The 27655-nt window shown below is 38.2% G+C and overlaps 3 protein-coding genes and 1 long non-coding RNA gene across 13 annotated transcripts in view; all 4 read left to right on the top strand.

Moving 5' to 3' along the window:
* The first annotated feature begins 360 nt into the window (after positions 1 to 360).
* Positions 361 to 27655, top strand: part of LOC133710923 (tRNA nucleotidyltransferase cca2-like) — a 43610-nt gene continuing 16315 nt past the window's right edge. Inside the window, exons 1-18 of one of the 8 annotated variants that reach the window (XM_062137076.1) lie at positions 361 to 437; positions 527 to 572; positions 667 to 712; positions 949 to 1190; positions 1287 to 1417; positions 1501 to 1618; positions 2219 to 2274; positions 2454 to 2503; positions 2649 to 2747; positions 2995 to 3104; positions 3224 to 3345; positions 3597 to 3663; positions 3826 to 3909; positions 4407 to 4469; positions 4589 to 4742; positions 5497 to 5646; positions 5922 to 6019; positions 6105 to 6292. In XM_062137076.1, coding sequence (XP_061993060.1) covers positions 1041 to 1190; positions 1287 to 1417; positions 1501 to 1618; positions 2219 to 2274; positions 2454 to 2503; positions 2649 to 2747; positions 2995 to 3104; positions 3224 to 3345; positions 3597 to 3663; positions 3826 to 3909; positions 4407 to 4469; positions 4589 to 4742; positions 5497 to 5646; positions 5922 to 6019; positions 6105 to 6269 — 1617 coding nt within the window. In that variant the 5' untranslated portion in view covers positions 361 to 437; positions 527 to 572; positions 667 to 712; positions 949 to 1040 and the 3' untranslated portion in view covers positions 6270 to 6292. Of the gene's footprint in view, positions 713 to 856; positions 1191 to 1286; positions 1418 to 1500; positions 1619 to 2218; positions 2275 to 2453; positions 2504 to 2648; positions 2748 to 2994; positions 3176 to 3223; positions 3346 to 3596; positions 3664 to 3825; positions 3910 to 4406; positions 4470 to 4588; positions 4743 to 5496; positions 5647 to 5921; positions 6020 to 6104; positions 6293 to 27655 lie in introns of those variants that run through there. The other 7 variants (XM_062137074.1, XM_062137077.1, XM_062137070.1 and 4 more) reach the window with 7 other exon arrangements.
* LOC133710922 (disease resistance protein RPV1-like) lies at positions 7845 to 12095 on the top strand. 2 transcript variants are annotated; one of them, XM_062137068.1, is made up of 4 exons: positions 7845 to 8492; positions 9043 to 10138; positions 10269 to 10547; positions 10646 to 12095. In XM_062137068.1, the coding sequence occupies exons 1-4, from the start codon at positions 7993 to 7995 to the stop codon at positions 11456 to 11458; spliced, it is 2688 nt and encodes an 895-aa protein (XP_061993052.1). In that variant the 5' UTR covers positions 7845 to 7992; the 3' UTR covers positions 11459 to 12095. The 2 variants fall into 2 exon arrangements, with proteins under 2 accessions (XP_061993052.1, XP_061993053.1); XM_062137069.1 differs by having other exon boundaries at positions 10688 to 12094.
* LOC133710925 (disease resistance protein RPP5-like) lies at positions 16544 to 18756 on the top strand. 2 transcript variants are annotated; one of them, XM_062137080.1, is made up of 3 exons: positions 16544 to 17398; positions 17491 to 18374; positions 18461 to 18756. In XM_062137080.1, exons 1-2 carry the CDS (start codon positions 16781 to 16783, stop codon positions 18184 to 18186), a joined length of 1314 nt encoding a protein of 437 aa, XP_061993064.1. In that variant the 5' UTR covers positions 16544 to 16780; the 3' UTR covers positions 18187 to 18374; positions 18461 to 18756. The 2 variants fall into 2 exon arrangements, with proteins under 2 accessions (XP_061993064.1, XP_061993063.1); XM_062137079.1 differs by having other exon boundaries at positions 18458 to 18756.
* On the top strand, positions 22365 to 24795 carry LOC133712843 (uncharacterized). Its single transcript, XR_009847625.1, has 2 exons — positions 22365 to 23640; positions 24567 to 24795. It is a non-coding gene; the product is annotated as an uncharacterized LOC133712843 (long non-coding RNA).

Genomic DNA, 27655 nt, shown 5'->3' with positions numbered 1-27655 from the left:
TTAATTTTAAAATATTAATTTATATTTATTTTTGTTCAATAATCAGTATACAATACAAAAATAAAAGTAAAAATCGTGTATAGCATGTATATAATATTTTTGGCTTCAAAAATATGGAAAATCTAATAAGTCCCTTTTAAATATACAAAGTATGAAGATATTTTTTTTAAAAAAAACTTAAATACGTGTTTTATTCGAAAGTTGTAACTATATATGATCATCATAAATAACAATATCAGACAAATCAAGAAAAAAACAGAAAAAACAAAAAAACAAAAAACAAAACCTAAAACCAATGCTAACCGGGACTCGGGTCTTGGGTCGGGGCGAAATTGAGCCGCGTTGCAACTAAAGTCTAAAAGTCTAAAACCCTCCTCCAATTTCCAAAACCCCTGGAGTTGCCGAGAGACTCGTTTTTTCATTTCCTTTGGAGGATTGTAAGCACTTCTTTCAATTCGAGGCCTCTTCCTTGAATCCTATCACTAACCCAATACATTGCTTTTCAATTTCATTTTCTTTTATGTAGATTGATTGAATGACATAAACACCCAAGTAATTGAGTTCAATTTCAGGTATGGTTCAACTCCAATTTCACTCTTTCATTTCTCAATTCTGCTTCTGGGTTTCTCAAGTTTCGCCGTCCATGGCCTTTTTGTTTTCACACAGGGCTCTGCTACTTCAGAAAGTGCTTCCCTTCCACCCATTTCCTCAGGTAAACCATTTTACGGTTTTCTTTACTTGGTTTCGTAACCATATCAGTCCAAAGTCTTCAACTTTTATAGTAATTCTATGTGGGTTATCAGGAAAAATCAAATAAAACTGAACCCAATTTGAAGAACTCATAGTTTGTTCATAGTTGAACCTGTCAAGTAAAACGAAAAAGAAAACTTATAATTCATGTATCTACTGTAATCAAGGGAGCAAGGTTGAAAGCTACATATTCTTTAGGATTTCCTTTTCGACTCCCTCCGAAATCGTATACAACAAGGCAGAAGGGGACTCTGCAAGGAACCCGATTATCGGGCTCAGAAGGAGCAACGATGGTGATGTCTACGCCAACCGTACATGTGAGAGATACCATTGAACTTGACGAAACTGAAGAGAAGATCTTCGAGAGGCTGCTTGGAACGCTCGACCATTATGGACTTAAGACTGAGCTTCGTGTCGCAGGTGGATGGGTCCGTGATAAGGTTTGTATTGGTGAATTGGTGGTTTCACGGAAAAGAATTTGATTTCCAGGGAAACAAAGAATTTGGCTTTGAACATTTTCTGTTTTGAATATGCAGCTTCTGGGAAAAGAGTGCAAGGACATTGACATTGCTTTGGAAGATATGATGGGCAGCAAGTTTGTTGAGAAGGTGAGAGACTACTTGTTGTCTGTGGGGGAAGAGGTTCAAGGAATCGCTATCATTCCAAGGTAAGTGGCTTTGATATATGTATTGATGCATATCTAAGTCGTAAGTATGCTCCCATGTCTTAATATCTTTTGTTATCTTGCAGTAATCCCGATCAATCAAAACATTTGGAAACGGCGAGGATGCGCATCTTAAATGTATGGGTTGATTTTGTGAACTTACGTTGTGAAGAGTACAGTGATGATAGCCGCATTCCCACTATGGTAAATTCTTGCTCTGGGATGTATGGATCTTCTAGAGTTTTGTTTGTTACTGATTTGAGCTCTAGGACATTAGTCACATTATCTTATTTGGAATAAGGGTAGAGAGTACACTGAAAATAGCCACATTCTGTTACTTTTGTATAAGGAAGGATGGAACCAGATTTAGCTCTTAAAGTTCTGAGATAGATAGTGTCTTTTGTGTGTATAAGCTCCATTATTTTGGACAATTCAAAGGCTATGGAAGATTTGACATCTTCATGTGTGTTCTGTGTCACAAACACAATAACACCAAGATGTGGAGTTATGATGGGTGAGGAAAAGGAAACTAGATTATCCATGAAGCCAAGTATTGTGGAATTTTATGTAGGGCTGTTCTATCTACCCATCTGGGTTGGAATAAGGTTAAGGTTAATATGTATAACTGTGCCGAACCATTAGACACCATGAATCCAGAATAACTTTATTATCTTCTGGATTTTTTGTTTTCAATTTTTATCAAATTTTGAGTCAGCTAGCTGCAAATAGTGAGTTAAACATGTTGAATGAAATTCTCAGCTACTCAAGTTGAATGTATGATTATATTTTTCTTTTGTCTTATAGCAAAAGTATGGCACACCAGAACAGGATGCACTGAGAAGGGATCTAACTATTAACAGGTATATGTCTTCCCTAAGAATTTGCTGCAAATGAGATCAATATTTTAGATAGTGCTTGTTGATATGTATTCTGCAATTAATACACCTGCCTTTTCTCTACAGTAACCACACTTTTAATCTTATCTATACTTGATTGGAATAAATTGTGCTTTTAATGGTTGTTTCATTTCGTTGTACAGCTTATTTTACAATATCAATACCAAATCCATTGAAGATTGGACTAATAGAGGTTAGTTTCCAGTGTGTCTTTATTTTTCCAGATTTTCTTAACCCACAAATGGATCTGCCACTTTGGTTTCAAAATATCATTATCATTATTTTTATTTTTATTTTTATTTTTGTTTATGAAGTTATTCATTTTTTCTGCTTTGCAGGAGTTGAAGATCTAAAATGTGGGAAAATTGCTAGTCCTTTACCACCAAAGGATACATTTATGGAGGATCCGCTACGAGTTCTTCGAGCTATCCGTTTTGGTACTTGCCATCTTATCCTTGAAAATTCAGTTTTATTAGGCAAATATATACTTTTTAAGAAATAAAAGTATAAGACAAATATATTCATCTCCTTAGTTTGCTTCCTTTTTATTCAGTTAGCAACACTTGAGTATATAGTAAAGGACCAAAGGTTTTTTTTTTTCCTGACAAATTTTAACAGATTCTCACTTTTATACACACCTTTTAAAATGTAACACTCATACCATACTTTGGTCATTTGGTTTAGGTGCAAGGTTCGGATTCATACTCGATGAACAACTAAAGGAAGCTGCTGCCTGTGATGAAGTGAAAGCTGCTCTATCAGCTAAAATAAGCAGAGAGCGAATTGGAGCTGAAGTAAGTTCCTGTCTAGCATACCTTTCACTGATAGTTGTTCTGCAGTTTACTGGGAATTTAAGCTTCCAGAGGTACATAGGAACTATCTACTCATTATTTTCTTTCTTCTCCTTAATCAGATTGATCTGATGATGTCCGGAAACCAACCTGCCCAAGCTATGACCTATATATGTGACTTGAAGTTATTTTGGGTTGTCTTCAGTCTTCATCCACAGTGTGAGCCATCAGAAGGATGCGACAGGTATGGGTACTTAAGAAAACGGCATTCAACAAGTATAGCTATGATATCATATATTTGTAGACATATTAGAAATATTAGTTCATAAGAATTGTTGCTTCAATGTATTTCCCGACTAGTGTTCTAGGACTATTATCAAAGCATCATTCTTGATTCAACATGTAAAATACATTCTAATTCTGCCTTTGGCTTCTTCGTCCCCTGCTTCTTTCTAAGGTATAATGCTAATTGATTATTTTTCTTACCTAATCCAGCGATTGTGTTGCGTACTTGGATTGTACTTGGAATCTTATTCAATTAGTGGGGCACTCTACCTTCAATGTGAGTGATTGCCTGGTTTTAATACAATAATGTTCTTTTCTATCCCTTTAGCAGTTTTTGTTATTTATTTATTTATTATCATCTTAAAGTAGTAGTTATTCAATGCTTATTTGTTAGTTTTTACAACTCTTCAAATTCTATTCCTGTGTTTTTGTTTTTCAGGACGAACAAAGAAGGCTCTCCTTTTATGCTGCAATGTTCCTTCCACTTAGGAAGACCATGTATAAAGATAGGAAAGCAAAAGATGTAAGGCTTTCTTCACCTCTTTTGAAAACAATATTTGAGAGTTATATCTCTTTATTTTAGTTTCTGTTTGAATTTCGTGAATAACCAAACAATGGAAAGCTAGAAACCTCTTTTTTTCTTCATTTGTGAACCATCTTATAGCCTGTAGAATTGAATATTAAGCCAACAATAACATTTTTTGGTTAAGCCATCATATTACCAGAAAATGTTATTAAATACGTATTTAACATTTTTTGTCTTCATTTGTGAACCATCAGTTAAATGGAATGGACAAAGTAAAAACTAATGTCATCATTGTTAAATAGAAGCAAGAATTCTTTTGCTGTTGTTATAGTGAGAAGGGGCTAAGAGTTAACTAGTTCATAGTTTAGTGTACTCATTTTGGAGCATGTAGGTATTATGTGAATGGTTGATATCAAGCTTTTATTTTAGCACGTCCTTTTTTTTTTTTTGAACAATTTGTATTTTAGCATTTAACTTCTGTTCTTTCACTATAGGTTCCTGTCGTGAATTATATTTTCAGAGACTCCCTTAAACAAAGAGTCAGCGATGCTGAAACTGTGAGTTTGAGTTTGTTTCTCTCTACCCGATTAATATACTTTGCAGACATGCTAAGCTCTTGTGATAGTTATAGCATTACTTCTTGAATGCGCAGTTAACTAAATTATCTTTGTAACAGGTTATTAATTTACACAATGCATTGGAGAAGTTTTTGTCTTTGCTTCCTCACTTTGTACCAAATGAGGATGTAAAACTCGCCGAAGTTGATTTGGGAAGAGAATATGTTGATGTGCCTCTTACATCGAAAGAATCAAAACTCCGAGTGTTAACAGGTATAAGTTCCTGAGTCATAATTGTTTTGCTGAGCCAAGTTTTCAGTATTGCATACTTTTGGAATCCATAATATGCAAAGAGACATGCCTTTTACTAATCTGAATTGAGCAGTGATAATCCTGTTAGTGCATTTGTCATAGTTAGAAGCTCCATATCTGCATCTAAGTCCCTGACTGATATCATCACATATGTTTGTTATGATTACTGTCATCAATATCCTTACTATAGTTCTTAAAGGAAAATCCTTGGACTTGTTAAAAAAAAAAAAGCCTTTTCATTATATCAAAATCCAAGAATGATGTCATCATGTATAGTTAATTTGGTGACATTGTCAGTATCCTCAGTATAGTAAATAAAGGAAAACTTTTGGATTAGTCATCTAGGAAAATAAGTCTTCTGAGAATCAAAATCTACCACAACTGGTAGCAGTGTAGTCTGCGATAAGTCACTCATTGTCTTAGTTTTGTGTCTCTGAATGGATATTATGTCCCTTAGTTTGGCATGCATCTTTGGTGGTGTATCATGATGAATCGTTGGGAAATGCTTCAGGAGTTTAGAGTAGTATTCAATTAAAATCAAGCTTGCTGTTTTTTATTTTGTTTTTTTTTTCTGTGTATTGCATCTTCTAAATGACTCTTCCTGATTGGGTTATTGATTAACAGCGTTGTTTACACCTCAACATGCAATTACCTTGAACTCTTTTTTTGAGCCACTGAACTTCTTATTGTCAACCTTGCACTTTCAACTGTCCAGGGTTTCTTTTACGAGAAATTAAAGATTTTTGGCGAGTTGCTTTGCTGATGTCTACACTTTTATATCCCACCAACGTCTTAGACAAGAATCTCAAACCAGAAGATCGCAGAGCATTGTTTGTAGAAGCTGAAAGGGCCATAAATAATCTAGGTATCAACAGACTCTTTTAACCACATGTTTCAGATGATATATATGTGGTATTTGTTAGTTTCAGTTAGAGAAGATTGCTAGAATGTCTTATTATACTGGTGACTCAGAGAACCTGAGACAGTGGGTTTTCTCATGTAGCAGCTTTGAGACAAGAAAATCGTCCCATGTCTTTAGCTTTAAATGCTCTCCGTGTTCGTCTCTTTCTCACTCTCTGTGTACATGGATGGGTGAGTGTGGCTGTCCAGCCTATCCTGATATTTGTCTTGGTGGAGCAGGTCTAGATAAAGTGTGGGATGTAAAGCCATTACTTAATGGAAAGGAGATCATGGATGCTTTGCAGCTTAAATCTGGAGGACCACTTGTCAGTAAATGGGTAAGCTATTCTAATTCCAGCACACTGTAAAAGATTGCTGTAGGAGCTAAAACTTTAACATGCAAATGTATTCTTTTACTGGCAGCAAAGGAAGCTACTTGCATGGCAGCTTGCTCATCCTTTGGGGACTGCAGAGGAATGCCTCAAGTGGCTGAAGGAAACACACTCTTCAAGTACTAGATCTGCTGGAGATATGGAGGAACTGAATGGACCCAACAACAAGAAAAGTAAAACTGAAGATTGTGACTAATTAGTAACTACAATCAAAATTTTTGATCAGCATGTTAATATTTCAGGGAAAGTTGGTTGACACTGAAATGTACAAGTTCAAGTTTAATGGAAGCGTACTTGACTACTTCACATTCGACCCTTAACCTTTGCTGCTGTTATATATTAGTAATCTAATCTGGCTCCCGACGGATTGTGTGCATTATACAACTGATTATCTTCACCCATGTCCACAGGTAATTACGATAAATAATTGCCAGTATACTCCTTCATCAATCAAAGTTCTTATTAAATGGAACTGACTGCATATATGTTTCAGATTGAGACTGCATATGGAATTCTTTTAGGTATTAAATACTAGTCAGTTTTCGTCTTTGTGTATTTGTCTGCGCCAAGACAAGCTTGGCATCTATTGCAAAGCTTAACAAAAGCGTGTCAGCTGCTTTAACATTTGTTGATAGGATTAATTAGTGAAATGTGAATCATTCACTTCTTTGAGTCAAGCATTTGCAATCCATAATGTGGTTAGGGTAGAGCACTACAATCATGAGTCATGTAGTATGGAGTTGGTGAGCACATCTTACAGTATGCCGATTGATAAATGTTGTCTGAATGAGAAAGTGGACAAGGCAAATGAGGTCTTTATTTTACTGATAGTTAAGGGTTATGTCCTTGATCTTGCTATGAAATCTTCATCAAAAAATTGATGAAGCACCAAGGTAAGATCTGGAAATGCGGAAAACTTTGAGAGGTTTTCGTCCAGAAAGGCATTTTTATCTGTAGAACAAGTTTTTATCCGTTGGTGATGAACAACAGTACACAAATGTAGATCTGTTTTTGTTTCTTAATGACATAGTTTGAGCAATATATGATTGTTTTTGCATTTTATTGCAACACAGCCCTAAGACATCAGGTGGCTTGGTCGGAATTTTTTGTTTTGTTTGTTGTTTTCCTGATAAACTGAGAGGGAAACTCCTGTATATATTGAATTATACATGTTGACATTGTTTTCTTTACTTCAACAATTACAGTGACTAGGCTTACTGACGGAATATTGGGTATAAATATGTTACAAGTTCAAATATTGGTGTCGGCACAATTGCCATTTATTCTGACATTTATTATCAAATAATTCTACGGTTTCTAAATCTTTCAGTCTACAGCAAAGATTTATGCTTGTTTCTTTGGGAGCTTCATAATTTAGAGATTACATTTCAGGTTTATGTGGGTTTCCTTGTCATCCTGTTCATTTTCTGTTTATCAGTCAAGTCATTAATTTATACTGGAGTCTTGACGCTGCTTGTTCTCAATCATTTATGTAGTCTTGACTCTTGAATCTGATGGTAATGTTAAATATCACTATAATTTATATGCTCCTGTTTACTAATTAGCCTCTGTAATATAAGGATGAGAACAGATAAAATACACCTGAGACAAATATATGAATGTTTTAATTACCTAGTTTTGCTTAATAGCTTGATGTCTGGACTCTGGATATGATTTAATTACCTTTATCCTTCATTGGTCAAAACTGGTATGGGTGTGGGACTGGATTTAACAGTGGAGACTGGACAGTGTGGGCTCATTTGCTTTATGATTGTGGAAACGTGTGGGAAACATTTCGAGGAAACTTCCTCGGCACCTTTGCTTTAATTAGTGATTTGAGAATCCAATGAACTCTGCCTCTTTCTTCTTCAAAGTCCAGAAACTCTTTCACTGTCTCTCTTGTTATCTCACAGCTTTCAATGGTGATCATTCAAGAAGCCTCTTCTTCTTCTTCTTCTTACTCCACCCATCCATGGAAATACCATGTCTTTTTGAGTTTTAGAGGTGAGGATACCCGCAACAATTTCACAGGCCATTTGTGCAGCGCTTTGCGTCAGAATGGAATCACCACCTTCATGGATGATCAGCTCAGAAGAGGAGAAGAAATATCAACAGCACTTCTCCAAGCAATTGAACAGTCCAAGATTTCAATCATTGTGTTCTCTATAAACTATGCATCCTCCAAGTGGTGTTTGGATGAACTTGTCAAGATCCTCGAGTGCAAGAAATCAAATCAACAAGAGGTTCGACCAGTTTTCTACAAAGTCAATCCCTCGGATATACGAAATCACAGAGGTAGCTTTGCGGAGGCACTTGCTAATCATGAATGCAGATTCAAAGATAACCCGGACAAGGTTCAGAAATGGAAGGATGCTCTCTCAGAAGCAGCACATTTGTCAGGGTGGCCTCTTATGGATGAGTACGTTTCTGTCCACCAGCTTTAAATTCCTGTTTCAGCTATCAGTCTTCTTCTTTTCAATTTCTCTGTTGTTTTGATTAGAAAGATAAAAACTTTAGGATTCAAGAGCCATACTAATCCCTTTATATATCACCAAGTTATACCAATTACTATAGTATAATCAATGAAGTACACAATTAATTTCAAGCATGTTTGTTTCTTGATGGTAAGAGCAAATTCTAAAACCTGCCTGACGAGTTTGATTCTCGATGCTTTTTTCTTCATAGGAATAACAATATCAGAGAAACATAATACCATATAGGTTTAGGAAGAGTTGGAATCTGATCACCCATGTTCCTCAGAAAACAGAAAGTTTTGACATGATCATTGACAGGGGTAATGGAACTTATGTAAATTAGATAAACAAAAGATATTGCATATTATGGTTCTGGGTAAACTGATACAGTAATTGAACTTCTACAACATAAAATATATTTTATTTTACTTGTGACTGTAAATGTGAATGTGTGTTTGTATTCTTGATTAAATGCAGTTCATTTTAAATGTCCAGGAATTGCTCTGAATCCAGTGTTATTCATGAAATTGTTAAAGAGATTTCAGAGCAAGTTATAAACAGTACATATATGTATGTGGCCAAGTACCCGGTTGGAATAAAACCTCGGGTGCAAGAGATCCATAAGCTTTTAGGTGTTGAGGGAAGAGACATTCATATGGTAGGGATATGGGGGGCTGGTGGAATGGGTAAGACAACAATTGCCAGAGCTGTCTATAACTCAATTGCTCATAAATTTGATGGGAGTTGTTTTTTGGAAAATGTTAGAGAAAATTCAATGGGTGCCAAAGGCTTTGTCAAACTACAAAAGAAACTTCTTTGTGAGATTCTAAAGGGAACAAATTTGAAGGTGGCCAATGAAGCTAGAGGAATCACTATGATCAAGGAAATGTTGCAATATAAAAGTGTTCTCTTAGTGCTTGATGATGTGAATGATATTGATCAGCTAAACAACTTAGCTGGTGAATGTAGTTGGTTTGGTATGGGTAGTAGAATCATCATAACAACCAGGGATAAACAATTGCTGACAGGTCATAATGTTAATCTAATATATAAGGTCCAAGAATTGGCTCATCATGAAGCTCTCGAGCTTTTTAGTCGAAATGCCTTCAAAGGAAACAGACCTTTGGATGGTTTTGCGGAACTTACACAACGTGCTATACGCTATGCTCAAGGCCTTCCATTAGCTTTGACTGTTCTAGGATCTTCTCTATGTGGTGGAAATGTAGAGAAATGGGAAGCTGCATTAGATGGTTTCAAAAGCAGCAAAATTCAAGATGTTTTAAAAATAAGCTACAGTGGATTGGATCAGAGAGTGAAGGAAGCTTTTCTTGACATTGCATGTTTCTTTAAAGGTGAAAATAGAGAACACGTGATAAAAATAATAGAAGCTTGTGGCAGCAAAAAGCATGATATTGATGTGCTCATAGACAAGGCCCTCATCAGTATTAGAGACATGGATTGCATTTGGATGCATGACTTGCTAGAAGAATTGGGTAGAGAGATAGTTCGCGAAGAGTCGCCCAATGACCCTGGAAAGCGTAGCAGGCTGTGGTTTCATAAAGATGTTTACCATGTTCTAACAGAGAATACTGTAAGTGCATATCTAAATTCACCTCAACTTTAATTATTTTTGTTTAAAATCCTAAAACCTATGTAGAATATGAAATTTAATTATATCAGAAAGAGCTTGGTTTGTTAATACTATTGCATTTTCATAATAGGGAACAGCCAATGTTATAGGCATCAAGGTGGAGCTGACCAAAGATTCAGATGTGATATGTTTAAGTGGGACCACTTTCTCCAACATGCGAAATCTTAGACTTTTCATACACCGTGCTGGATGCTATTCTGGCGCTATTGATAGTCTGCCAAATAGCTTGAGGGTAGTTGATTGGCCTAAATATCCCTTACAATTTTGGCCATCCAATTTAATTCCAAGAGAACTTGCTCTAATCAATATGCCTCGCAGTCGCATCAAAGTAATGGGAGATAGATACAAGGTATGTTTCTATGGATACACATGCAGAGATCTTTAGCTTATCATCTGTTCCTTCCTCTCCATCTTTTTTATCTAATATTTTTCTACTCTGTCTCACAGCATCTGATAAATCTGACATCAATAAATCTATGTGGTTGTCAGTACCTAAAGAAAGTGTCAGACTTGTCGGGAAGCCCAAACTTACAATGTTTGGATCTAGATTACTGCAGAAGTTTAGTTGAAGTGCATCCTTCCGTTGGATTCCTCGATAAACTTGAGTATTTGAGTCTATTCAACTGCTCTAGGCTTGAGACTTTTCCCACGGAAGTTAGCTGGAAATCCACGAGGACGCTTCGGCTTTTCGGGTGTGAAAGGCTTGAGAATTTCATAAAAATTGTGCACAAGATGGAGTCCATTAAAACATTGGATCTAAGGGAAAGTGGCATAAAAGAACTGCAGTCATGGATTGGATGTTGCATTTCCTTGGAAGTTTTGAACTTGCATGAAAGTTCAATCAAACAACTGCCCTTAACGATTGGAAATCTTACTTCTTTAAGAGAATTGTACCTGTGTAGAACTCCCTTTAAGGAATTGCCTTCATCGATTGGGTATTGCACTTCCTTGAAGATATTGGACGCGTCTAAAACTCCCATTGAAGAACTGCCTTTGTCAATTGGGGATCTCACGTCCTTGGAGAGATTGAACGTTTCTAAAACTTCCATCAGAGAACTGCCTTCTTCAATTGGGAATCTCACTTCCTTGCGGATATTGGATGCTTCTAAAACTTCCATCAGAGAACTGCCTTCTTCAATTGGGAATCTCACGTCCTTGGTGGAATTGGACGCTTCTAAAACTTGTAGTAAATATGCACCTTTTACCCAGAACCTTGTTTCTCTTTATAGGCTTATGACTGTGCAAACAATAATAGGATGATGATGCAAAATATCACAGCAAGAACATAAGGAAACCACAGCACACACGAACACAGAATTTTATAGAGGTTCGACAAAAACTTTGCCTACGTCCTCTGTGTGATCTCTCTTGAGAATCACTAGCACTATGGAGAATAACAACTTGATTACAAGTACTTATTGAAATCCCTATGCTAATCCCCAACCCCTTTGCTAGATCTCTCTATCACCCTTGGCTCTACCTGCCCCTGTGTTTATATGTAGCTGAGAACTCTCTGAGATCTCTCTTTGATCTCTTCTCTGATCTGAGGACACCTTATGTGACCTCCTGCAGCCCTATGTATAGATTGTAGGTGCTGGTTACAAACATGTCACATTAGGATTCCTAAAACTATTAGAACAAGGAAAGAGAGCTAGCTTTTCTATTCCTAACTAGAATAGAACTTACTTTCCAGGTCTAAATCAATAGGAATAACTGTTCCTATTCCAAAACCCATTAGGATAATCCTAATCAACTTGGACATATCAACGAGCCAAATTCACAACAATCTCCACCTTGGTGAGTTGATACCAAACTGATTGCTGCAACCTCCAGGATATCTTGTACTTCTCGAAGTAATCCTGAAACCTTCAAGAACCTTCACCTTGGCAAGACTCTTCTTGCCTCAACACACCTCTAGTGAGGAGGTGCTCCACCTCAATCTCAACATGCTGTAAGAATGAGCAGGTTCAAGTAACACTTGAACTCCTCCATGGCAATGGTCCTGGTCAAACAATCTGAGACATTCTCCCTTGAATGAACTTTCTCAATTGTTATCTTCCTTGAGTTGACCCAACCTTCGCTGCGATGACTACGAACATCAACGTGTTTCGTCTCTGCTTGAAACACTTGATTCCTTGTCAAATTGATGACCCCATTCTTCACCACAACAACTTGTTGAATTCCAAACTCACTCAATAACCCATTAAGCCATAATGCTTCTGCGGAAGCTTCTGTTAGTGCCATGCAATCTACTTCAGTGGTAGACAACGTCGTAGCTGATTCTTTAGTTGCTCTACAGCTCACTAAACCTTCACCACAAGTAAAAACATAACTTGTTGCAGGTCTTCTCTTATCTATGTCTCCTGCCAAATCTGAACCCTCATGACCAGCATTGCATGCTTGTTCTTGTTGTCTTTCAAACACAGATTCATGCTCCCTGGTGTCTCTCAAGTAATACAGAATCCACTTCACTGCTTGCCAGTGTCGTCTACCCGAATTTGCCATATACTTTGACACAATGCTCAATGCTTGAGCTAAACCTGGTCTTGTGCAGATTCTAGCATACATGAGACATCCCACTCCTCTTGCATAAGACACATTCATCATCTCATCTAACTCCTTCGTAGACGATCTCTGCACACTCAACTGGAAGTGTGCTACCGGTGGAGTAGACACGGGTTCATATAACAGCCATATTTTTCCCGCTTCTCTGTCCCTCCTTATCCTCACTCCTAGGATCTGTTGTGCAGCTTCTAGATCCTTTATGTCAAATTCCTTCCCTAGTTGTGTCTCTAACTTCGGAATTCTAGACATATCCTGACATGTAGTTAACATGTCACCTAAATAAAGTAGCAATAGTAAAACCATACTATCCTTGAACACATGATGATAAACGCAGCTATCCACTGTTGAGATTTGGTCATAATTGACCTTTACTTTCTGCGAATACTCCTTGGCCAATACCCGAGCTTTGAATCTCATGGCTTCCTCATCATGCATTCCTTCCTTTTTCCTATAAACCCACTTACAGCCAACCTGATTTCTTTCTTTGGGCTTAGGAACCGACTCCTGAACCAAGTCCTTCTGTATGGACTTCTTCATCTGTTCTAACATAGCTCCCCTCCAACTTTCCCGTACATCATTTGCTATAGCTTCCTGATACGTGGTTGGATCTCCTGGATTGAAACTTAGAGCATACTTGTCCAATGCTATGCTTCTCTGGAACTCCTGCCCAAGTGACTGACGAACCGAGTCGTAGGTTCGCAGTGCTAATTGCTCCACCTGAGCTTGTATTAATGACTGTTGTTGTTGCTCTAAGACTTCTTCCTCGATAACCCCTTTATCATGCTCCACTCGCTCAATTTGCTCCACCTGAGCTGGAGTTTCTTCCATGATCCCTTTGGTTAGAGGAACTTCGGTTGCTTTCTCTACAACATCAGTCTTCTTCTTCACCTCACTTGTCTTGACTTCATCGAACGGCATTGTCTCCTCATCAAAAATGACATGTCTACTTAGAACCCTTTTCTTGCTGACAATATCCCATAACTTGTAGCCCTTTACTCCTTTCTCAACTCCGAGAAATATGCACTTGCGTGACTTTGGCTTGAGTTTGGTTTTCTCATTGTTGGAAATATGAGCATATGCACTGCTACCAAACACCCTTAAGTTAGAATAGTCAACTGGTTCTCCAGACCATACCTCCTCTGCACACTTGAAGTCCAAGACTTTTGATGGTGACCGATTAACCAAGTAACACGCATGGTTAACTGCATCTGCCCAAAACGTGTCCGGTAATCCTGCATGCAGCCGCATGCTTCTTTCTCTCTCCAAGAGAGTTTTATTCATCCTTGTAGCAGCTCCGTTTTGTTGGAGATTCTCTTTCACCGTGAAGTGTCTCGTGATTCCTTCATCCTTGCAAAATTGTAAGAACCTTTTCATTCTATATTCACTGCCACCGTTACTTCTCAAATACTTGATTTTTCTGCCTGTTAGATTTTCTACTTCTGTTTTCCACTCCTTAAACTTGGTGAAAACCTCGGATTTCTCCCTCATAAAGTAGACCCAAATCTTCCTCGAAAAATCATCTAAAAAAGTAACAAAATACTTGAAGCCTCCCATAGACCTTACTTTTGCCGGGCCCCATACATCTGAGTGAATATAATCCAGCAATGCTTTACTTTTGTTCTCACAATTTGCTAACTTGAATGCCACCTTCTGCTTCCCAAGAGTACAATCCTTGCAGAAGTTCAGTTTGCAAACACCGACACCTTCTAGCTTACCTTTCTTGTGGAGTTCCTGCATTCCTCTTTGACTCATGTGCCCAAGGCGATGATGCCATAGCTCAGTCTTGTCTTTTACCTCAACAGAAATTACAACTCCCCCTATTATTGCAGTCCCTTGAAGCTTGTATAAGTTGTTAGATTGAATGTTGCCCTTCATCACAACAAGTGATCCCTTAAGAACTTTGAGTCTTCCCTCTTTAGAGCAATACCTATATCCGTCCTTGTCCAAAGTACCCAAAGATATCAAGTTCTTCCTTAACTTAGGAATATATCTGACATTCTCCAGCGTTCTAACAACTCCGTCATGCATTCTGATTTTCACTGATCCAATACCTAGGATCCTACACGGTGAGTCATCTCCCCTAAAAACTTCTCCACTGCTACTGTCCTCAAATGTGTCAAACCATTCTCGGATTGCACACATGTGGAATGTACAACCGGTATCCAAAATCCAATTGCTGAAAGCACTGGAGCTGGATGTTACCACAAGGAGTTCACCGTCATCTTTATTTTGTTTGATGACTACATTGGCTGTGTTTGAACTCCCTGCCATCGCCTCTGCTCTCATCTTCCCTTCTCTGCAGTTTCTTTTCAAGTGGTCGGCAGCACCACATTTGAAGCAACCTTTCTTGTATTTTTCCTTGGATTTTGATGTACCCCTGTTACCAGATTTATCCTTCTTACTCGTCAACTGACCTGTCTCCTTGCCCTTGACATGAAGGCCTCCTTGAGAGCTTTCGGTCTCCCTACTCATCTTAAAATAAGATTGAATAGCTTCGGTAATCTCATCATACTTGAGAGAATGCTTACCGGAAACGAGTCTGGTGATGAAGTGCTCGAATGAAGCTGGTAAAGATCTTAGCAGCATAAGTGCTTTCTCCTCATCTTTATATCTCACATCCACCTTTGATAAATTGGCAACACAAATCTGAAATTTATTCAGATGATCCTGCAGATCACCGCCTTCTTCCATCCGAAGACTATAGAGTTCGTCTTTCAAGAAGAGTTTATCTGCGTCAACCTCTTTGACATTGTCCAATGTCTTACTGCTGCCCATATTCTCACCAACATGAACCTTACCTGCGTAAACCTTCTCGAGATAATCCCAGGTCTCCTTGCTGTTCATATTTTCACTGGCACTAGCCAATACATGATCAGCAAGATGTAGCTCTATAAAGCTCTTTGCCTTCTTGTCCATCTTCTGCCAAACCTTGTCTGCCATATCAGCTGCCTTATTCTCTATCCCGAGAATAGCCTCGTACAGACCTTGTAGAATCAGGACACTTCTCATCTTCCTCTGCCATAATGTGAAGTTATCCTTCCCATTTAACATAATGGGCATCACATTGCTGCCTGCGTCTGCCTTGTCATCTGCCATCTCAGAAACACCTTGAGCCTAAGCTCTGATACCACTTTGTAGTAAATATGCACCTTTTACCCAGAACCTTGTTTCTCTTTATAGGCTTATGACTGTGCAAACAATAATAGGATGATGATGCAAAATATCACAGCAAGAACATAAGGAAACCACAGCACACACGAACACAGAATTTTATAGAGGTTCGACAAAAACTTTGCCTACGTCCTCTGTGTGATCTCTCTTGAGAATCACTAGCACTATGGAGAATAACAACTTGATTACAAGTACTTATTGAAATCCCTATGCTAATCCCCAACCCCTTTGCTAGATCTCTCTATCACCCTTGGCTCTACCTGCCCCTGTGTTTATATGTAGCTGAGAACTCTCTGAGATCTCTCTTTGATCTCTTCTCTAATCTGAGGACACCTTATGTGACCTCCTGCAGCCCTATGTATAGATTGTAGGTGCTGGTTACAAACATGTCACATTAGGATTCCTAAAACTATTAGAACAAGGAAAGAGAGCTAGCTTTTCTATTCCTAACTAGAATAGAACTTACTTTCCAGGTCTAAATCAATAGGAATAACTGTTCCTATTCCAAAACCCATTAGGATAATCCTAATCAACTTGGACATATCAACGAGCCAAATTCACAACAAAACTCTCATCGAAGAATTGCCTCTGTCAATTGGCTATCTCACTTCTTTAAGAGAATTGAAGCTGTCGACTCACATCAAAGAATTGCCTCTATCAATTGGGGATCTCACGTCCTTGGTGGAATTGAACGTTTCTAAAACTTCCATCAGAGAACTGCCTTCTTCAATTGGGAATCTCACGTCCTTGGTGAAATTGAACGTTTCTGAAACTCTCATCGAAGTATTGCCTCTGTCAATTGGGAATCTCACGTCCTTGGTGGAATTGGACGCTTCTAAAACTCTGATGGAAGAATTGCCTCTGTCAATTGGAAATCTCAATCGCCTTTGCCGTTTATTTCTAAAAGGATGTGCAAACCTTACAAATGTGCCGCACGGTGTTTACGGAGGGCTGCAACATCTAGGATGGCTAGACCTCTCTTGGTGCCCAAAGCTGGTTACATTTCCAGGTAGGGCGAGCGCTTTGGTTTCATATAATTCAAACAATGGGCGTCTACGATTGTTTCCCCAGCTATGGCGTCTACGATTTGAAGGATGCCAATTATCAGTGGTCTCTGATTTCCTAACGAATCTTGACTGTGCGTCCAACTTACGGAGACTTAATCTATCAGGAAGCAGTTTTGATAGTCTTCCGGCATGCATCAGCAAATTCAGCAGCTTGTATTATCTTGATTTAAGTGGTTGCAAGAGGCTTCGAGACATTTCAGAACTTCCACTAAATATAGAATGGATAAACCTGGATGATTGCGTATCGTTGGAAAGATTTTCAAAATTGTCAAATATACTGGAACAGAAAGACACTCCGGGAGGTCTTCGCGGGATCCACTTGTCTAATTGCAATAGACTGATGGATAATCTTGGCATGGACGTGGTGTCGAAGATGGCAAAAGCATTACCGTATCAGGTTTTCCATCTCTCTCTCCACACACATAATCTTTCTTTTCTTTTTTACAAGTTTGACTACTAATAGTTAACACAACCATATGCATCTTGCAGCTGGTGCATGCCGGCTTACATCAGCATGTGAAGTGCTGGAATCTTATTCTTCCAAGCCTCCAGGAAATTGAAGTTCCAAATTGGTTTGATAGGGGTGAGGTGGACACAAGTGTGCTTCCTGGTCATCGACCTTTTGATATATGTGAAATTTTGATAAAAATCCCCAGGAATCTGAAGGCTGAGAGAATAGGATTGGTTGTCTGTGTTATTTTTGAACTTACCCAAGATTTCTTAGATGATCCTGATGCTGATGGTTGTTGTGTGAGGGTTGTGATTGATAAAAAAGTGTATCACTCTACTTGCCACTTTTTAAAAGCGACAGAGTCATCAGCTCAAGATCATGTATTAGTGCAGCTGACATGTATTGCTTTCAAGGAGCTAGAGGTGTTGGATCCTGTGGTTCGAGTGTCATCTTATGCGTTTTCCTGCCCTGCCAGAGGGTTGCTCCTAAAAAGTTTCGGGGTCCACCTGGCTAATATGAAAGAGGATCATGTAAGTGGTGAAGACCTGGCACGAGAAAGATATAGGCAGAGCAATGCTAGCATTTCTGATCAGGTGGCTTTGCACGCAGAAGGGGCAGCTGTAGCATCATTAGTATCAGATGACAGCAATTACGGGGAAGTACACGATGATCATCACAATGGGGACAAGAACGAGAACGAGAACAGGAACCTCATCGTCCAACAAAAAGATTGAAGACATGGCAAGACAAAAAAATATAGGCAGACTGGCAGAGCAATGTTAGCATTTTTGAGGTGCTTTGGAATTACCTGCTTGTGATTTTGGTCACGCACAAGGTTCAGCTAGCTCTAGTATAATCATCATCAAGTACCGATTGAGGCCTTGAAGTACACTAGGATCGATCATTAATACTTGGATTTCAGGTATTAATATTCCATGCACATAAACTTGTAATCTGTTGTGATAATTTTTCACTGACCTGCTTTTTTTGCACTCTCTTATTTAGAAGAAGATTTTCTTTTGCCAAAGTTGATCCCGAAAGATGGCAATTGATGGTGAGAGGGGCAGAGGCACCAATTAATCTGGACTCATGTAATGGTCAAATCTCGATCAATCCACACGAACAAGGCTGGGTTTGTTCTTCAATTTCAATTTGTGTTTGCTCATTGGTTGTCTGGCGTTTTACTTATTTTTAATTTTTATCTCTGGGCTTTTAATTGGTATTGTTTGCTGGCTTTTAGTGCGCTCTGTTTGTTACAAGTGAGAGTGATATAATGCTATATATCTTCAAACACTGGACTCATATCTGACATTATTAAACTCAGATGATTTGTATAACATATAATTTTGATATCACTAACTAAAGTAGGGAAACTACCTAAAATACCACTTCAAAATAATGTCCAGCAAAGGCACTTTAGAAATTCCTAAGGCACTTTAGAATGTGTGAATGGGCACTTCACCCGTATGAAAAAATAATGTCCAGCAAACATTCGTAACAGATTTGGAACATGATTCTTTTATTAAGGACAGTTTGAAGTGTGCACATTTCATACATTAGACTTTGAAAAAAAAGTAGAAACATGCAATGGAGGGCAGCTCTTACTGAAGCAGCAAATTTGTCGCTGTGATTTCCAATTGCATTTATATAATTTTTTTTTTTTTTGCTTTACTTTTCTCGCATGTATCTGTCCTTTTTTGTTTATTAGTGGATTTATTCATAATTTACTTATATTTCTGAGTTGTATTGATAAGGATTGGAAAACTCTGGTAGTATAGGATTGGAGATGTTGAAATATGTAGTACGAGGCATATTCTAGGGTTTCAGACTCAATGAAGATTGAAAACCAAAAATGAATGAATTTTTTGGAAATGGATTGAGAATGGCAACTTACTTGTTTATGAGTGCAAATTCAATTGTCTTACTCACTAATTGACTTGCTAACTGATTTATCAGTTGTTACAACTTGCAGTGTAACCATAGTTACTGACAACTAAGCCAAGTCATAGTTAAGCGTACTATACTGTAACTCCCCACCAAACCCCAACCTCCCCTTAGATTGAGGACCTAGCTGCAGGTTGGCAACAAGAGAATGAAACTAAGAGCAGGGCAAGCCCTTAGTAAAGACATCTACAAGGTGCTCTGCAGTAGAAAGATAGGAATTAATTTCTATAGCTCAGTTTGTGATATTTCTAACCTGCTTCTAAGTTCCTTGTGCTGCACTTAAGCATAGCCTGCTTTCATTCTGATTATGAGAAGTTTAGAGATCAGGGAATTAGAGTGGTAGAAAGGGGAGCCCTTTCCTTGGATCTCCCAAGGCACATGAGGATTATTGAAAATTTAACCTCTGCGGCTTTGTTTGCTTAGGTAATACTGATTAGCCTCTTTACACGCACTCACGCGTGCAGCATAGTTTTGCACTCAACAGTAATATCACTAACTAAAGTAGGCAAACTGCCTAAAATACCACTTTAAAATAATGTCCAGCAAAGGCACTTTAGAAATACCTAAGGCACTTTAGAATGTTTGAATGTGCACTTCACCCGTATGAAAAAATAATGTCCAGCTAACATTAGTAACAGATTTGGAACATCATTCTTTTCTTAAGGACAGTTTGAAGTGTGCACATTTCATACATTAGACTTTGAAAAAAAGTAGAAACATGCAATGGGGGGAAGCTCTTACGGAAGCAGCAAATTTGTCGCCATGATTTCCAATTGCATTTTTATAATTTTTTTTTTTTGCTTTACTTTTCTCGCATATATCTGTCCTTTTTTGCTTATTAGTGGATTTATTCATAGTGTAGCTTATATTTCTGAGTTGTATTGATAAAGATTTGGAAAACTCTGATAATATAGGATTGAAGATGTTGAAATATGAAGATTGAGAACCAAAAATGAATGAATTTTTTTGAGTATGAATGGATTGAGAATTGCAACTTACTTGTTTATGAGTGCAAATTCAATTGTCTTACTCACTAATTGACTTGCTAACAGATTTATCAGTTATTACAACTTGTAGTGTAACCATAGTTACTGACAACTAATTATAGACAGTAAGTCTAGTCATAGTTAAGCGTCCTATACTTTAACTCCCCCGCCCTTTCTAACCTGGTTGGCAATAAGAGAATGGAACTCAGAGCAGGGCAAGCCCTTAGTAAAGACATCTGCAAGGTGCTCTGCACTGGAAAGATGGAAATTAATTTCTATAGCTCATTTTGTGATATTTCTAACCTGCTTCCAAGTGCCTTGTGCTGCACTTAAGCATATCCTGCTTTCATTCTGATTATGAGAAGCTAGAGATCAGGAAATTGGAGTGGTAGAAAGGGGATCTCTTTCCTTGGATCTCCCAAGGCACATGAGGATTATTGAAAATTTAACCTCTGTGGCTTTGTTTGCATAAGTAATACTGATTAGCCTCTTTACACGCATTCACGCGCGCAGCATAGTTTCGCACTCAACAGTACTTGAATAAGCATAATTGCTAGGTTGAGTCTTTTGAAAAAGATGACTGTGTTATGAACCTGGATTAAGACAGAGTTGACATGAGACGGTAATGGATGAACGATGGTTATTAAAACCAATGAACCATGATTATTGAAACCAACTTTTATTCTTGAAGCTGCCATTATAGGGTCCTGCCATTGTCTGAATCATCAGCGATTGTGCCTCTATTATAAAAGTTGCCATCACCATACTAATTTCTGCCTCTTTCTCTTCAATTTTGAGGATTTTTAGTTGTGTGGCTATCATGCATTGCAGTTGTAATGTTAACGAAAGGAGATATTCTTGGCAGTCTCTGCAGACAGAGGAGAAAGCTGCAATGTTGTGGCAGCCTAATCAACTGTTTTGATAGTGTATTCATCAGTGATATAATTCTAGTACTCTGATCCTTTGCAGAATTTGAATTAATTCTATAGGATTCACCGAAGATCCATATTAGTCTCTTCCTAATTATTAAATGGAACTGACTGCATATATATTTCAGCTTAAGTCTGCATATGGAATTCTTTTTGGTATTAAATACCAGTCAGTTTTCGTTGTTGTGTATTTGTGACAAGACAAGCTTGGCATCTATTGCGAAGCTTAACAAAAGTGTGTCAATTGATTTAAGATCTGTTGATTCATGTTGTGAACTTGTGATTAGCCTTATTTTCTTTTCCAATATTTGGTAGGATTAGGGAAGTTGTCACAAAAAATTATTAAAAATTCATAATTACTGCAAATAAACATGACAGAAATGAGTAATGAAGGCAAGAATATCATACGAAGACGGCTAGCTAGGGTTAGAGAGGGCGCGTTGCTCTAATCTTGAATCGTGTTGGATCTTTATTATAGTAACGGATTGAATGGGAAATTTTTTGACATTTTTAAAACATGTAGATGGCCATAATAAATCAATAATTCTCAAAACAAGTTAATGCTATTGTATAAAAAAAGTATTGTCTGATAATAAAAATTAGAGCTCATAAATTGGATCACTTTGTTAGTTTAGATCGTGAAATTGATCTGTAATACCCCGAAAAATCCAAATTAATTTCCGTGGATTTTTAGAAATGATTTCACGATAGTGGGAGCGAGTACGAGGCTTGGAGAAGTTATGAAATTAGTTCGAACGATTAATTTTCGAAAACGAACGTTATTTAGGAGGTCTCAAAAAGTGACTTTTTATACATTGGGAATTTGGGAAAACTTCATTCATGAAAGTTGTAGAGCGCGTCGATACGAGTTCGTGGACATATGGAATGCGAAAATCGGAGTTCGTATGAGAAAGTTATAAGCGATTGAAAATCGGGAAAATTCTATAAATACAAAAAAAAGTTCCGGAAATTGCATTGGAGGACAGAAATTTCAGAAACCTATATTTTCTCCCCAATTCTCTCCCGAGCCCAGATTTGTTCCTCTCTCTTCCACCGGCCATATCTCCCTCCACAGACCTCCGATCGACTTGATTCCAAAAGTATTTTCATTCGCCTTGAAGTCAGTTAAAACTTCCTAGAAGACATCAAAGTGAGAAAAGAACCATGGAACGTGCTAGGAGGCCGAGAAGCTGCACAGCTCGAGCTGGAATTCGCCCGATGCTGCTCTTCCTTCACCGGCCGATATCTCTCTCATCCAACCTCGAATCGAGTTGATTCCAAAAGGGATTTTGCTGGGCCTGAGCTATATTACAACTTTGTAGAAGACATCGAGGGGAAATAACCAACGTGGTAGCCGCTACAAGTCGAAGAACACGGTGCAGTCGAGCTGGAAATCACCTCCTTTCCCCACCGTCGTTCTCCCTCCTCCGGCCACCTTTTGCCGTGATTCTTGAGAGGATTCTGCACTTCTGAGGATGTAGATCATTTCCCCTAAGGTGTATTGCATCGATTTCATCTGTGGAGATCGAATTGGAACGAATTCAAAACTAGGGTTCTTCGGGTTTCAAACCTTATAAGGTAAAATTCTACTTTTTGGCTTATAATCTGACTTTGGTGTAGTTATGAAAGTTTCAATTCGAGTTAAGATGAAGAACTTTCGTGTTGGGAGTTTTGTCTAATTTTGACTTTGGATGGGTGGCGGTGCCGCCACTGTGATGGTGGTTTCCGGCGACCTCCGGCCACCCCAAGGACAGTTTCTGTCCATTTTTGTGTTCTACGTGTCGATACGATCGTTTGCATATATAATTCATAATTTTTGGATATCGTATGATTAAGTTATGAATTTTTAAGTTTCGATCGATTTCGATCGTTCGATTTGTGATCTGTGAAGATCAGACCGTCTGATGGAATGGTAGATTCGATATGTTGATCGTATGACTGTCCCGATGACTTTGTGTGGTCACGGGCGAAGATCCGACCGTTGGATCTTCATATAATTGAGAAACAGTGATTAGGGAGGCGATTCGTGAGAATCCGTCCGTCGGATTTTTGTATAAATTTGTGAAGATGTTAGTAAGGACGATTCAGGAAGATCCGACCGTTGGATCTTCGTGATGATTTTTGGAGGTTGATCCTAAAGGCGATCCGTGAGGATCCGACCGTTGGATCATCATTTAATTTCGATCCGACCGTTGGATTGTCGTTTGAGTATGTTTTTGAGTTGTTGGCTAAGTTAAGGTCATGTTTGACTAGGTGATTGACGGTCTTCCTTGGGTGAGCGGTTTCGGTGTGTATTGTGTTGAATTGAAGACGCAGCGGGAATATCGAGGTGAGTAAATCGCACATGGTTCATTCACGAACCGAAATTCGGTGATTTTATTTAATTGAGAAATTGTGGAAATTGTTTTATGAAAATAAATATTTGTTTTAAATTATATGGACTTGATCGACTACGGTCCATAGGTAAGTAAAATGTATTTAAACTATAAAAATGAATTTCTAGATTTTATTGCATGTGAACTATAGTTGGTATTAGTGGTCACTCTTGTGTGGGTGACTACGTATATATATATTTACGTGGAATATATATTGGATGGTGTAATTTACTGAGTTATATTTTGAGCATTACCCTTTGGAATATGTGATTTATCTTAGATGTTGTGTTGTCTATGATAATGGGTAATTGAGTAAAGTGCGATAGTTGAGTCGTTGAGATGAATTAAATGAGGAGTCGAGTGAATTGAGAAAAGCAGTCATTCGTAAGGTGAACCTTGGCCCAGGTGACACTTTACGATACAGTTAGAGCTCTAGTCTGTCTGCCGTCATACTGCTTGGGGGATAAACGAATTATCATATGCCCTTGGGTATGACATGACATACTGAATGGGGTGATTAATATAATTAATCATAAGCCTGTAAGTATGATATACTGAATGGGGTGATTAATATAATTAATCATAAGCCTGTAAGTATAATATACTGCATGGGATGATTTATATAAATAAATCATAAGCCTGTGAGTATATATTGAGTAAGAAGTTGTTTATTATTGAGTAGTCATGACGAGATGTGAGTTGATTGATGCTTGAAGTGATGTTGTACACTTCAATTCTTATGCAAAACAAAATTAAAATGTGCTTGAGTTGATTGTGTTACTTTAAATCGTGCAATCCTTTCATTTACTCATACGAGCTTTGCAAAAAGCTTACCGGGTTTGTATTGTTGCAATCCCGGTACACTATTCAAACGGTGTAGCGGGTAATCCTGCAGGTCAGGAGAATCAGGGCGGTGATCGAGCGGGTTAGAGTATTTGTTATAGTTTTACAGCATTTGTAATAGTGAGGTGAGTTAAGCTCATTGAGCCTTACAATTTGATTTGGTGAGAGTGTGTTGTAATAATTAACTTGAGGATTTGATTTATTGTAATATTGAGAGGTGTGAAGTGTGGTTGTTTGTGAGAAAAAAATTCAGGACGTTTATTCTATTAAGTTGTATAATTCATGTTTCGGATTTTAATTGTATTTAAAATTCGGGGCGTGACAGTTTGGTATCAGAGCGTAAGGTACATATTTGGTGATAATCAGTACTCCCCGAGTGATGGCCCGTCTGCAGCGGATCCCCATCATATACTCTTCGGTACTGGTATAATCATTGGGTATGTCTTAGTATGGGGTCTAGACAGCGTGTATGTCTGTAGGACGGTAGAGTTGTCTTCTAAGTTCGTATTAGAATAAATTTAGTTTCCGCAGGTTGTAATCTTCGAGGAATAGAGACCTCTAGATTTAACTCTGATGAGTCGGTGAGATTTGTTTTATGGAAGTGAAGTCCTTTTGGATGTTGAAGTGTTGGTTGAAGGCATGATGTTGACCTATGCACGTACCTAGTGTGGATACGAGTATGAATTGTTATAAATTTTGTCTTCTTAAGTTGGACGTACAGACGTTTGGATGGGATGTACGTATCAAGGATTAAATATCTTGTTTTGTAATGAGATGTCCTTGTGGAGTTTGTTAGTAGGGTTGAGGTTAGGAAAGAAATTATTGTGGTTACTTCTTCCTTGTGCTTGTAAGTTGTTAAGCAGGGTTTAAGGTGCGAGACAAGAATTTTATTTTGTGCTCGATGGTTAGAGATGAGAGACCATTGTTTTGGGTTGTCGTTGAGTACTATAATTCCTTCAGAATCAGGATTGTTGGTAGAATTGGAATTAGTAGTAGTTTTGATGATTCGGAATTTGAATTGAGTTCGCGAGACGTGTCTTATATACGTGGTTGATGTTGCTTGCATCATTTTGGAACGATACGTTACGATTTAAAAGGAAAACTGGATTTGAAATTTATTCATTTGAACACCATGGGTTGATGACCTGACCGTGACTTGTGAATATAGTTTTGTTCAAGTGAATGAAATTGAATTTTGTGGCCTTTGTGTGGTGAACTAGTTTTCTTAAGTTTTGGATCATAGTATGGAGATGGACTGCAGTGAATTTGAAGTTGTTGTGTGTTTTAAGTTTAAGTAGGCGGGACACTTAAAGTTTTGCAAGGGAGTTGATTTTGGTGTAATTAATTGGGAGAGTTAGAATCAGTTCTTGTGAATGATGTTGGATGAGAGTGTGTGCCTTTGGTGATTGATTTTAGGTGATATAGTTAAACGCAATTTCGGATATTGATTTTAGTGACTTTGTTAGGTATCCATGGTGGTTCAAGTGAATTACTATGTGATATGGAGTTTGATTCGAATTCTGAATCGCTAAATGTTAGGGATTGAATTGTGGTGAGTTTTTGTTGAAGCAATTGATAGATGGAATTATCGAGATTCTATAAGAGTTGTAAGAGTAACTCTAAAGACGTGGGTTTTTCCTAGCTAACTCAGGATGTGTTTAGCTTTATAAATCCCTAATCCTATCGATGAAATTGTTGTGTTTGGTTTGACTCAGAGGATACTAGCTAGACCTCGATGCGACTTAATTGATTGTTGGATTCTTTTTGAGTGATTGTTTTTATTGCATCATTATGAAAGATGTGTGCAGTAGAGTTGTTTATGGTTTTGAAAATAGTATTGGGTGACCAAGGTTCGATCCTTGGTGTTGTCGTTGGTTAAACAAAAAGAAAAGAAAACATGCACACCATCTTATTGATTTTATATTACAAAAAAAAAAAAAAGGAAAACGAGGACTATGCTATGCTAAGCCTAGTCAGCAGCTCCGGATGGATTGAGGCTGAGCTCAAGAGAAACGTTAGAGCCACTGTTGTAACCGCCTGAGCCACCAGAATAGTAACCAAATACGCTACCTTCTTCGGAAGTAGTCTTCGGGTTACCAAAGACGTCCTCGCCGTGCACGGGGAACAGAGGAAGAGTTTCAACCTCCTGGTGATCTCCTCCTCGTTGTTGCAGGGATGTTCGTCCTCCTGTTGTGCCAAAAGAGTTGTACTGGTATTAGTATTGAAGGGTGAGGAAGAATATGAAACAAAATTTAAATCAAGAAATCCTTCATTACCAGTAGAATAGGTGGAACCAAAGTTGAGATCAATGGATCTACCATCATCAGTAGAACTAGTGGACCCAAAATTGATGTCAATGGATCCACCAGCTGGCCCAAAATTGATGTCGATGGATCCACCAGCACCAGTAGAACCAGTGGACCCAAAATTGAGATCAATGGATCCACCAGTACCAAGAGAACTAGTTCCCATGGGCACTGGAGCAGCCTGATTACACCTATTCATCTGCTTCTCTCGAGCCCTGACGTTCTGGAACCAAAAGTAAATGTTCTTACCCTCAACATGTCCATACTGTTCAGCTGGAGGCAGATCTCGTGAATGTGCTCTGTAGTTGGGCACTTAAATCCCTTGACGTAGTAAAGATCCTTGAGGATTCTTATTTGTTCTGGAGTAGGAATCCACCTGGTACGGCTTCGCCAGAAATCCATGTTGGCACTACTTCCAGCTGCTTGGGTGTTTCCTCCCTCCTCTGTTGGTTGCTGTTGTTGTGGTTCCATTTGTTGCGGGGTTTGGAGCTCCATTAGTTGCAGAGTTCGTGGCTCTTGGGTCATGGAGTGAGAGGATGTGAAAATCGAGGAATACATGGTTTAGTGTTTGAGGGAGATTTTGTTAGAAGGATTGGAGTTGTTGAACTGGTGATTGGAGATCTGAGATTCTCAGAGGAAAGATGAGATCGAATCTTCAAATGGAAGAAAAGATCTGAGAAAGAAGGATTGAAGATTTGGAGGAAAAGATTGAAGATCTGAAAGTTCAGAGGAAAGATGGGATTGAATCAACTAGATGGGAGAGAAGATCAGAAGAGAAGGATCGAAATTGATGAAGAAAGGATTTGAGAAGAGAAAGGCT

This window comes from Rosa rugosa, chromosome 5 (genome assembly GCF_958449725.1).
Source record: "Rosa rugosa chromosome 5, drRosRugo1.1, whole genome shotgun sequence".
NCBI classification, from domain to species: Eukaryota; Viridiplantae; Streptophyta; class Magnoliopsida; order Rosales; family Rosaceae; genus Rosa; species Rosa rugosa.
The sequence above is the reverse complement of the archived record's forward strand: the minus strand, read 5'-3'. Positions and strand labels throughout refer to the sequence as shown.

What these genes read in the sequence shown, in the direction of transcription:
- LOC133710922 (XM_062137068.1), top strand. Translation starts at nt 7,993, where the DNA reads ATGGTGATCATTCAAGAAGCCTCTTCTTCTTCTTCTTCTTACTCCACC. An exon ending in ATGTTCTAACAGAGAATACT is followed by an intron (nt 10,139 to 10,268) that starts GTAAGTGCATAT and finishes TTTTCATAATAG; the next exon opens with GGAACAGCCAATGTTATAGG. An exon ending in TAATGGGAGATAGATACAAG is followed by an intron (nt 10,548 to 10,645) that starts GTATGTTTCTAT and finishes TCTGTCTCACAG; the next exon opens with CATCTGATAAATCTGACATC.
- LOC133710925 (XM_062137080.1), top strand. Translation starts at nt 16,781, where the DNA reads ATGGAAGAATTGCCTCTGTCAATTGGAAATCTCAATCGCCTTTGCCGT. An exon ending in CAAAAGCATTACCGTATCAG is followed by an intron (nt 17,399 to 17,490) that starts GTTTTCCATCTC and finishes TGCATCTTGCAG; the next exon opens with CTGGTGCATGCCGGCTTACA.